The sequence below is a fragment of the Selaginella moellendorffii genome, unplaced genomic scaffold (assembly GCF_000143415.4).
Source record: "Selaginella moellendorffii unplaced genomic scaffold, v1.0 SELMOscaffold_81, whole genome shotgun sequence".
Taxonomy (NCBI): Eukaryota; Viridiplantae; Streptophyta; class Lycopodiopsida; order Selaginellales; family Selaginellaceae; genus Selaginella; species Selaginella moellendorffii.
The window spans coordinates 240,137-250,987 of record NW_003314342.1 but is presented as its reverse complement, the minus strand read 5'-3'; the positions used below and the strand labels follow the sequence as shown (position 1 = coordinate 250,987).

Sequence of the window (10,851 nt, the reverse complement as noted above, 5' to 3'; positions counted from 1 at the left end):
ACAAGTTGTATGATCACTTGTAAACATCACGAGAAATATGGTACCCAAGATAAAGCATGTCTTGAGACCTAAATCCATACTTCGACCGCTTCAACTTTAAATCAATATCCCGTTGCTGATCCAACACTTTACAAACATCATAGACGTGTTTCTCCTACGTCCCTTTCGAGTGGATCAAGACATCATCAATCAATAGTCACCTCTGGCATATCACAAAGAACCTCATCCATCATCCACCAGAAAGTTGCTAGAGCATTGTTTAAACCAAAGGGCATCACCAAGAACTCGTACAAACCAAACAGTGTACGAAAAGTAGTCTTAGGAATATCTTCTTTAGCCATCAACACTTACCAGTACCTAGAAGCAAGATTTAGTTTGGTGAACCGATGACTTCTCCCCAGACGATCTAAAAGATCAACAATGTGAGAAAGAGGGTATACATCCAAGATCGTCACTTTGTTTAACAAACAATAGTCAATATAGATATTAATACTCCCATTAGACTTCATCAGAAGATGAGGTTCACATGCCCAAGGACTCCGCAACTTTCAAATAACACCATTTTCCAACATCTCTTTGACATTTGCACTTAAAATCTTGATCTCTTTAGGTGACCGATGACGAATAAGAACTTTGATTGGACGAGCATCCCTAATTGGAATCAGATGATATGTGGCAATCTTGGCCCTCAAATGACAAGTTAAATTCAAAGAGATCAGCATACTCTTTCATAAGCCGGTCAACCGCTACAACACAAAGACTGTTGAAAGGATCTGAAAGGGAAGAGTAGAACAAAATGAAAACATAGGAGGAACTAATAGGGAGACAAAAGTAATAGAAGCAGAGGTAGAAGCAAAGGGATGAAGAGGTACGGAAGTGAGAAAAATGGATGAAATATAAGGAAGTATCAGACAAGGAGGAGAAGCCTCAAAGTCACACTTGGCATAATTGCGTTGCAACCAATCCATACCAAGAATGAGGTCAAAAGCTTGACTTAGCACCACCCACAATGATTATAACTCAAGCTTGAGATTGCCGACATGCATAACTAGATCTGCCTCATCCCGCGCACATGCATGTGTACAGTTGTTGCCATAAAGAATGAAAATTGGCTCTGCCATATGACGCAAGTGTAAACAACAATATATGGCAATAGGTCAAGCAATAGAAGATAAAGTCAAACCTGTATCAACCAACATGGAGAGAATAATAGGAGACTTCTTATTATAAAAATGAGTTTGGAAAGTAAACATTAGATGAACTAGTGCCGAGTGAACCCCTTAATGATACTCCCGAACAAAAGATGGAAGGGTCACTCATTTATTCGCACAAAGTCCCTCTATTACTCACGTGACTCCTCATTTCCCGAATGCATCTCGATGTCGAGACCTTCCACTGCAGCATCACTAATAATACATTGTTGATGCTAAGGTCTCCACCTAAGAAATGAAGGTTGCCAATCCAGAAAATGCCGACAATGCCGATAAGTGTGACCAATTTCATCACATGCCCAGCAGTGAATGTCACAGCCACGACTATATCCTTGCCCTTGTCCTTGGACTCGAGTCACAGTAACATCAACCTCCATTAGAACAGGACCATTGCCCACAAGAAGTGAAGTTGAAGGAGGTGTAATGAGAAGTGGAAGGGGCGATGTCTCATAACATTATGCAAAGTGAAAAGCATCGTCAAGAGTGGCTAAAGCAAGTGCATGCACAAGTTCGACAAGATCTTGATGAAGTGTTAGCCACAACATTCCTAGTTTGATCCGCTCTGACATATTTGGCTCTGCATGAAGCAAGAGGCTTCGGAAACAAACGCCAAATTGCATCACTGACTTAGATAGCCTTTGACGAAGATGATGCAATTTTTGGAAAGCATCATCACAATCATCAGCATGTTCAAATGCGCATTTGAAGACATCTGGGAGAACACTCCAATCCCCACAAGTGGCTGCATTCAAACCATTGTACCACTACAATGCCGTCCCTTGGAGACACATGGGAAACTTACACGAATATCGAGCATCATCCCAAAAATGATATGTGGCAATCATTGTGAAGTGATCGAACCAATGGTATACATCATCCTCAGGATTCCCACGAAAGAACTTTAGTGGAACGCGAGGATTGGCACAAAAAGTAAGAGGAGCTGTACCACGTGCCGTGAATGCCACCATCAACTAAGTTTAGTTATTAAATTACAAATGCATAGCATCAAGTAATTGCACCAATTGCTACTCCATAGTCAAAGGAGGAGGAGACTATTTCTTTACCATGAAGATAAATAAAAAGGAAAGAGTAAAAGAAAAGAAATGAAAAAAGTTAGAAGGGAATGGAGATTAAATAATGCAAAAACTAAATTTAAATTAAAATCCTGAAAAGAAAGAACAAAGAAAGGAAATGGTAAAAGCTAGATTTAAACCAAAATCCCAAATCCAAGCACTCTTCAAAAACAATTAACAATGCCCCTTAACTCCACTAATGTGAGTGCATAGAATATAGAAAGGGAATATAGAAAATCTTTTTTATATAATATAAAAATTTATGGTTTTATGAGATTCAAGTGTACAACTACAATGCCATATACTAATATTAGCGTAGTGGGATTTTAGTAGTTGTCAAATTAGTTTCTATTCACTCTTGTATATAAACTAGGGCTTTTGGGCTAATTGATATGTATAATATAATGTATTAAAAATTATATTTATAGAAATTAAATTTCTCTTAATCTCAAGCTTAAGTTTTTAATTTCTTGAATTTAAATTTAACATAGTTTTAGTTTTCAGTTAAAAATTAATAACGTACTAGCGATTATAATAAATTACCATTTCAGACAGACATACTGACGATTTTTAAAGCTTCGTTTATAATTTCTTAGCAGCCGTCGCAATGCATGTAGTTCTCATTCTCCGAGAGAGAGAGCGTTGAGCTGTTTATCGTTTATAGCCTCTGGATGGACAAGAAACCATCAGCAATGCATATAGTTCTCGTTCTCGTCGTTGTGATCGTTGCTGCCAGATCCAAATCGCTTGGATCCTGGCTCTAGGCTGCTGCACCAAAACGCAAAATGCTCGTCTCGTCGAGCGCTGCTCACCAATCCACCGCAGTCGCGGCACACAAAGCTGCTTCCATCGGCCGACGCGTCCACCACCACTTGCATCCTTCCACTCTCGGCGAGGATCGGGACGAGGTCCGGCGCGGAGTGGGAGTGATGATCCTGGGACGACGACGAGGATGATCCATTCTCCGTCATCGCAAAGTCCATGCCCGCTGCCGTGGGTGCCAAAGTCGGCGTCGAGGTGGTGGCCGCCTGATCGCTGCTGTTGCGGGATTTTTGAGAGGCTTCTTCCGCAATGGCGCAAGCCTCGGCAAACAACGCTGAGAGATCGCTGGCAACCGCGGCGGCTTTGGCTTGGCTGAGGTACTCTTCGTGTGCTCGTCTCAAGGCCGGGACTATTTCTGCCTCGCCTGCGGAGATCCTTAACGCAGTCACCACCTAGAGCGATTTCCACAGATGTTAGAAAAGCTCTCAAAGTTGTGTCGGCAAGCAATCCTTGGAAAAAACACCACCTAGAGAGATTTTCACAGGTTGCGGCAATCAATCCTCGGAAAAAAACTATGGAACGCAAACAAACAATCTAGGAGAAAACAGTCAGACCACCAGAGAACCAAAGAAAGGATGAAACGAAAACTGTTCATAGTTGCCGAGCTACAAACTCCAAAGTAGCCAAAAGAACGAGCGACACTGACAATCGCTTAGGGCAAGCCAGCAGCAAGGAAACGATACAATGCGCGAAGAAATCACTCACCGCTTGCAGCGCGAGGCCCGGATTCCCCTCGCTGATCAATCTGCGCGCTCTCTGGAGGATCGCGACGATCTCGTTGGCTCCGGAGGGACCGCGGTCCATCGCGAAACCCAAAATCTTAGACCTAAAAATGTGGCTATAGGTAACAATATCTCTTCTCCATTTTATACACAACGAGCTCACTCGGTTCGTTCTTTCTCACTCTGGAGGAAAGAAGAAAAAGAAAAAATTTAGAACTTCTCGGATCAAAAATTTTTCAGCTCTTTTGCTGCTGCTGCTGCTGCTGCTCCTGCTGCTGCTTCTGCTTCTTCTTTTTCGCGCTTTCATTCAACTCATCCGCTAGAACTTCCGAGTCCGCCGTGGTGCCAAGCTTCACAATGTCCTCCACTAGAATTTTTCCCTCTGGAGAAAACCGAGAAAACTTAGCACGAAACGCGAGAGTTTGCTTTTTCCACAAAAGCTTACCCGGATCTTTCGCGAGCTTGCTAACGAGCTCTTGGACAGGCTCGTGGCCCAGGGTGTCTTTCAGGAACATCGCCGCCGCGGCCACCTCCTCGGCTGTGACTTTACCATCCGAGTCTCTGAAGTGATCAAATGTGAGAAAACAATCCATCGAGGACGAGTGAATCGAAACCAAACCTGTCCAGGATTCTCCATTTGTCTCCAATCTCGGCATCCACAGCGTCAATCTCCTTCTCCAGCTTATGGAGCATTCTGTCAACCTGGAAACAAACGAAAGGCTCTCTCTTGTCAGTCAAACATGGATGTGAAAAGCATTTCTCCACCTTCGAAATCAAGGCCTGTGAGATCTTCGTGCCAGCAGACGCGTCGTCTTTGTCCTCCTCTTTGTCCTTCATTCTTGCGGCCTGATATGCCTTTTTCGCCTCTTCCGCGCCTGTGTCCTCCAGCATGCTATTGTAGATTCCAATCTGGAAAACGCGCAGCTTAGTCAAGCGTAGCACAAACACTGTCGTACCTCTTTGTTGACAAGCCGGAGGAACTCTCCCCTTTCCTTGCTGACAGAGGATGCCGAGGCCAGGACAGCAAGTGCGCTACTGAGCTTGCACAGTCTGTCCTGTTGCTCTTTTCGCTTCTCCCTTGCTAGCTCTACAGCCTCCTGCGCAGTAGACACCTTCATCTCTGATAGTGCCTTGTCAACTTGTTCAGCTGCCTCTTGCTTGCGTCGTCTCTCCAGTTCTTCTTCCTCGTCTTCTGCCTCTTCCTGCTTCGACAAAACATGAGTCCAGTCAGGAAACAAGAGGAATATAAACTCTGCATGCCTTGATAAACTCCTCCTGCGATTGCAGGTACTCTATCTTTCGTAGCCGCTCTTCCAGAGCATCTTCGCTCGGAAGGACCGTCACACCGACGGATTCCACGACCTCATCAGGCAAAGAAAGCAGCGTTGCCTGGACTGCCTCTTCGAGCTTCAGGTTGCCAGAGAGGAACGCCCTTGGAAAAAAAATTAACAAAAGCTCAGGTTAGATTAAAGCAGCACTAGAACAACGGCAACCAACCTCGAGAGAATAAGCAGTGAAGAGGGAAGAGCATGGTTCAAAGACAGATCGAGCCAGTTGCGTAGCTGCCAGAAACATTGATTGAGCCTGACAAGGTATTCCCTAAAACCAGCATACCTGTTGTTTTAGCTCGTCAACAGAAGTGATTTCAAGTATTCCTCGTTCTCTACACGCTGACACCAGCTCTGGTTCTGATAGAGAATCTATGCCTTCGGTTTGAATCATTATATCATCGGCTTTGATACTATAAATCTCGGACGTTTAGAGCTCTTGAAAACGAATAGATAAGTAGCAAGTAAACTTACCGGGCCAACTTTTGACGAAGGCTGTACCGCAAGTACGCGTCAGTTCCATACGCCTGAATTCCCATGTATTTGCACATGTTTAAAAGCCGGGGCCTGTAGTAGTAGTAGAAAACAAAAAGAATGTTATCATTTGTTCATACTCGAGGCAAACCTGGAGATGTTATCAAGTGTCAGCTCGTCGTTGAAAAACTTTGCGAATGCAAGTATGTCCTCGTTGCTGACTCTCCTACCAGTTCGAACCTAGAAAAGTAGCCAAACATACGAGTAAAGCTGGTTGCAAAGCATGTTGCGGGACTTACTTTCACTAAGAACTCAGTCAAGTCCTCGGCAGTCCGTTGGACGTCGCTGCTGTTACTCTTTGTCTTTACCTCCTTGGCCATTTCCTCCACTGTCTCCTGTAAGAACCTCGCGTACTCCATGCGTGCATTCAGCCTCTTCTTCAGCTTCTCCTACAGCAAGGAAACAAAGATCGTTGTACGTGATCCTAGAAGGTAGCAAACAGCTTACCTGTTCTTTCATCTTGTCTTGAAACGTCGATGGCAGCATGTTGGGAAAGACTTTGAGAAACACCGGGAGAAGGAACTCCATAAAAGGGACGATGATGAACACCGCAAACGGGACCAATCTGAAAATGTCGGCCGCTGTTCGCGTCAGCTGCTTCCTCTCGCGGCGAGACAAAGTCTGTCCCCGGAGAAGCTTTAACAAAAGCCGCGACGAGATCCTCACGTCAACCCACAGGAGCTTTGTCCCGAGCCAGTAGTGCTGCAGAGTTTCCTTGAGAGACTTCGACCACCCTTTGATCTTCACAGCCCAGTCCGCTCTACAAGAAAAAAAAATTAAAAATTAAAAAACGAGTGTTCGATTTTTCTGCCTGGAAGAGAAGAAGGAAATACTAGCCTGCTCATAGAAGCGATGGCCCTGAGCGCTGGTCCAATCCCGATCAGAGCGTTCCACACCCTTGTCACAACGCTAACTTTCTTTGGAGCTTCTTTGGTGAGCGCTTTGGCCTTGGCGGAGCTCAATCCTTCCACTGCCTGGTCGCATTCCTCCGGAGATGGATCGTGCTTGGCCGGCTTTTCTTCCGGCTCGTCCTCATCGACCTGGACTGCCGACGAGCGCGATGGCGCGCAAGGAAACCTGGTGGAGCTAGACAGAAACCTGGATTTCGCTCCAGCGCTGGCCTGAAATTTCTCCTCCGCCAATCCTTGGACGACGCCAAAAGGCCCCAATCCTCGAAATGCCGCGGCCTTGCGATCCTGGAGCGCATGATCGGGGGCGAAGCTCGGCGTCGCGGCTTCTCCTGCAGGAGCATTCTGATGGAGGAAAGAAAAGGAATGGAAAGAATGCAGCCGAGGCACGACGAATCTCCTCGCAAGCCTGCGCTGGTCAACACTACGCAACATCGTCAATGCGACCTAGAGTCGCGGTGTCGATCACGGAGCTCGTGTAGCACCACACCCTAACGCCATAAACCCTAAAACTTGGAAGCCACGTAAGGAAGAGAGAATATTCTACGCATTTAAAGGAAGAAAAAAATTCCTCGACCTTCCCAGAGATTCTAGCTCGCTCTTTTCTGGCTCCAAGGAGAAATCTGGAAGAACCAACGCAGACAAAGCTCCTTGAGCTTGGAAATCTAAGATCTCACTGCACTGACCTTGTCTTGAAGCTGTGAAAGCTTGTGCTCGCATTCTTTCTTTTGCTCCAAGGCTCTCAGCATCATCGCCTCCATCCAGTGATTCTCAGCTTCGACCTGTGTAGACGAGCATCGTTGCAGCTAGCATCAAAATCTACGAGCGTCAATTCAATCACCTGGCCAAGAGCTGCGAGTCTCTGACGCTCTAAAGCAAGCTGTTGTGTTAGAAACGAGTGCTCCTGTCAAGAGTATGTAAGCTTCGCATGAAGTGCTGCCAAAGTTTGTGTACCTTTCGCACTTGATCGAGCCAGGAAGTGTCAACTATCCATTTTTTCTGCTGCCGCGGTGGTACTGCCAGAGAAAGAGCTTCCGGAGCCGGCAATTCATGAGTCCATCGGTCCTCGATCGTGTTATCCCTGGACACGCAGCTAAAATCTCCAACAGTGAGAATAGAAAACAGAAAGAAAAAAGTTTCGAGTACCTTAGAGGATTCCATGATCGATCACTCGAAGTTCCCGGTTGGAGCATCAAGCTCGTGAGGCTTCTCTCGACTGCTCGCGGTCGCACTGACGGCGGAGAACCATATTTGATCAGCCTAGACCTCCTATCCGGAGAAACGCTCAGCATCTCCTTCTCCACATGAAGCAAGGCTTCGTCCAGCTCTTCCTCTCTCGTTGGCTTCTTCACTTTCGATCTCTCCAGCTCCACCACCTTGCCTTTCAGCTCATATATGTACTGATCCACCTCGTTCAAGTGAGAAGCGTGAACTTTAACCATTTCACCTTTTGGCGTGCTCTTGAACAAGTGATCCACGCTCTCGCCCGGAGCTTTCCTCATCAAAGTCCACTGCAGTTCTCTGATGGTCCCGTTTAAGAGCGCGATCGCATCGGAGCTCTCAGAGCGCTCCGTCTCTAGCACCTTTAGCAGCTCCGTCTTCTCGGCCAGAATTTTCTGCTCCGTTCTCCTCCAAGTTTCCACCTTCTGTGCGTACATTGCCTCTTGGCGTTCTCGTTCTTGCGTCCACGCTTCTTCCCGTCTTTCTAGCTCCAGTTCGGGTTCACTCCTGGCCTTTTGTAGCTCAGCCTCCTTCACGCACAGCTCTTCCCGCAGGTTTTGTATCGCAAGCATTGCCTCGCTAATCTGCTTGTCGAATACGGCAACCTTCTCCAGAGCAAATTGCCACTCTTCGTGTCTCTTGTCACCGGAACTGCTGCTTGTGTCTCCTGTTCGTTCACTGTCCATGCCGTTCTCTGGAGCTGCTACTGCAAAACTTAGCTCCGCGTTCTCGTGCTGCAACCTTGAGACTTCGTCTTCGAGCTCTTTCTGGACCACAAGCACCTTCGAAATGCGAGCTTCTTCCATCCTTTTCTCTCTTTTCAAGCAATCAAGCTCCTCCGTTTTCTTGCGCAACTCCAACCTCAAACTTGACAGCTCTTGCACCATCTCGTTCACTCTCTTCTGCACCTCTGCCACTAGCTTCCCCTTCGATGCAAGGACACTTTCTCTCTCCAGTCTTTCCTTCTCAAGCTCCCGTTCCATAAGCTGCATTTCGCTCCGGAATTTGTCGACCCGAGTTTCCATCTCAAGCTCCTTTGACTCGAGCTGTCTCCTCAGGCTTTCGGCTTCAGCAGTCCTGTTGGTTACGATGGTCTCCATTTGCTTTCTTTCCCACTGCATTTGGCTTTCCTTCTCGTTCATTTTGCTTTTCAGCTCCTCCACCAGCGATAGTGTGTCAATAACTTTCTCTTCCAGCTCGCTTCTTTCGGAACTCGCCTTCTCTGTTCCCACGCTGTCCGATCTGTTTGAAGCTCCTTCTGAATGTCTCTCAAGGTCCACAGCCATTGTATCGCCACTTTGGTCGACACTTTGTTCCGGCCTGGTATCCTGAGAAGAGTCGGTTCGTTCTTCAAGGTCCTGCTTCGTGTGCTTCTTATACAGAGCAAGGTCGCGCAGCAGCTGTTGGTGCACCGTTTTAAGCGTATGAAGCTCTCGGTCCTTCTCTTCTATAAGACGTTGAGTCTCCTCTCTCTGTGCTTTTAGAGCATTTTCTCTATCCCGAACGGCTTCCTCCAGCGCACTCTTTTCGTTATCCCAATCCTTCCGGTGCTCTCCGGCATTTTGTCTCCGCGATCTTTTCTCCGACGCAATATCCTCTTCATACCGTTCCGTCCTCTCTTCCAGTGAAGTCACCTTCTCGATAAGTAACTTCTCCCGTTCAAGCCACATCGCATCGATTTCTGCCTCTCGATCCCTAGACCTCTTTAGCAACCGGTTAAGTTTCTCTTCGAGCTTGTCTCTCTCGGCCACGGCTGCGTCACGCTGCTTCTTCAACGCTTCAAACTGCTCGCCTTCCATCGCCTTGTGCAAGTCTTTTTTCACGCTGAAAATCGACGAGAGCCTCCCAACTTCTTTCTCAAGTTCCGTGAGGAAGGCACTGCTGGCATTCCCAGCTTTCTCTCTCGCTATCCTGTCCTTCAGCTTGTTGAAAAAACTCTCGACCTTCTTGAGCTTTACCGTCGCAAATTTGTGCGCCAACCTTTCATCCTTGAGCAGACTAGAAAACTTTGCAGCCGCTTCCTCCGCGGCCAGTCTCCGCTCCTTCTCCATCGCCACGACAGAATCTCTTTCCTTCAGCAGTCCGGAAGCGCGTCCAATCTCTTTCTCCATCGCCAGCATCTGGCTCTCCATCTGCTTGAGACGAGCACGCCATTCATACCGCTCGTGCCGAAACTTTCTCTCGGTCTTCTCTTTCTCGAGAATGGTATCTTCCATAGCTTTCTTCTCTCGATCGTGCCGCTCGTCCGCCTCCTTGAGCATGTCCTCAAACGCGACGAGGATGTCGTGGGTGGGATTTGGCAGCGGCTTGTCACCACCATCGCCATCACCACCACCACCACCATCGAGCACTTCGATATCTTTCGGCACCACATTCTCGATCATCAGAGCTTGATTTCCATCCCCCTCGTAGAGCATCTTCTGCATCACGTCGGCCGGCGTACTTTCAAGCTGTGCCATTCTAAGCTCTTCCTCCAATCTCTTAACTCTATCCTTCAACACTTCCACCTGTTCTTCCAGTTCTTCCTCTCTACGCTCGAGCTCCCACTCACGCTCTCGTCGCTCCACCTCCATGGCCTCCTCCTCGGCTCTAATCCTCGAGCACACATCGTCCAGAATTCCCTCATACTCCACCTCGTCTTCTACCTTGTCGACCAGCTGCTGGACCCTCTGCCTCTCTAGCCTCTCTTGTACCTCTTTCTCGGTCTCTTGCAAGCTCCTAATCTGCCGCCACAGCGCCTTGGTCAAGACGATCTCTGGAAGCTCTGGAACATCGGTAGCTGGTTCGCCGCCCGATCGCTCCTCCTGCATTGCCGCCGCGCCATTCTCTTGACCGATTCCTCCCTGCTCGCGATCTACAATGCAAGAGGAATCCGGAGCTCCGGCATCATCCATACCAGATCAAAGCGCGCTGCATGCTCAGTCGATTGAAGATTTCGAGCGCTCGATCCGTCCAGCCTCGCTGCCGCACAAAACCCTAGCTCCGCGACACCGCCAAATGGAGCTCAAATATCGCCATAGCCACATTCTCTT

The 10,851-nt window shown here is 47.5% G+C and overlaps 2 protein-coding genes across 2 annotated transcripts; both read right to left on the bottom strand.

Moving 5' to 3' along the window:
- Window positions 1–2,845: 2,845 nt before the first annotated feature.
- Window positions 2,846–3,925, bottom strand: LOC112341317. The gene is made up of 2 exons (XM_024661216.1): window positions 3,812–3,925; window positions 2,846–3,498 (listed from the first exon to the last, which is right to left on the bottom strand). The coding sequence occupies exons 1-2, from the start codon at window positions 3,908–3,910 to the stop codon at window positions 2,971–2,973; spliced, it is 627 nt and encodes a 208-aa protein (XP_024516984.1). The 5' UTR covers window positions 3,911–3,925; the 3' UTR covers window positions 2,846–2,970.
- A 24-nt stretch (window positions 3,926–3,949) lies between these two features.
- LOC9663045 (plectin) lies at window positions 3,950–10,742 on the bottom strand. The gene is made up of 18 exons (XM_024661273.1): window positions 7,745–10,742; window positions 7,553–7,691; window positions 7,440–7,502; window positions 7,285–7,380; window positions 7,198–7,221; window positions 6,528–7,045; window positions 6,138–6,450; window positions 5,930–6,079; window positions 5,782–5,870; window positions 5,631–5,723; window positions 5,443–5,569; window positions 5,326–5,390; window positions 5,089–5,260; window positions 4,785–5,030; window positions 4,594–4,737; window positions 4,448–4,530; window positions 4,274–4,389; window positions 3,950–4,210 (listed from the first exon to the last, which is right to left on the bottom strand). The coding sequence occupies exons 1-18, from the start codon at window positions 10,711–10,713 to the stop codon at window positions 4,065–4,067; spliced, it is 5,553 nt and encodes a 1,850-aa protein (XP_024517041.1). The 5' UTR covers window positions 10,714–10,742; the 3' UTR covers window positions 3,950–4,064.
- Between the last annotated feature and the right edge of the window lie 109 nt (window positions 10,743–10,851).

What these genes read in the sequence shown, in the direction of transcription:
- LOC9663045 (XM_024661273.1), bottom strand. Translation starts at nt 10,713, where the DNA reads ATGGATGATGCCGGAGCTCCGGATTCCTCTTGCATTGTAGATCGCGAG. An exon ending in CGATCATGGAATCCTCTAAG is followed by an intron (nt 7,692 to 7,744) that starts GTACTCGAAACT and finishes TGGAGATTTTAG; the next exon opens with CTGCGTGTCCAGGGATAACA. An exon ending in AAATGGAGAATCCTGGACAG is followed by an intron (nt 4,390 to 4,447) that starts GTTTGGTTTCGA and finishes TGATCACTTCAG; the next exon opens with AGACTCGGATGGTAAAGTCA.
- LOC112341317 (XM_024661216.1), bottom strand. Translation starts at nt 3,910, where the DNA reads ATGGACCGCGGTCCCTCCGGAGCCAACGAGATCGTCGCGATCCTCCAG. An exon ending in CGGGCCTCGCGCTGCAAGCG is followed by an intron (nt 3,499 to 3,811) that starts GTGAGTGATTTC and finishes AAATCGCTCTAG; the next exon opens with GTGGTGACTGCGTTAAGGAT.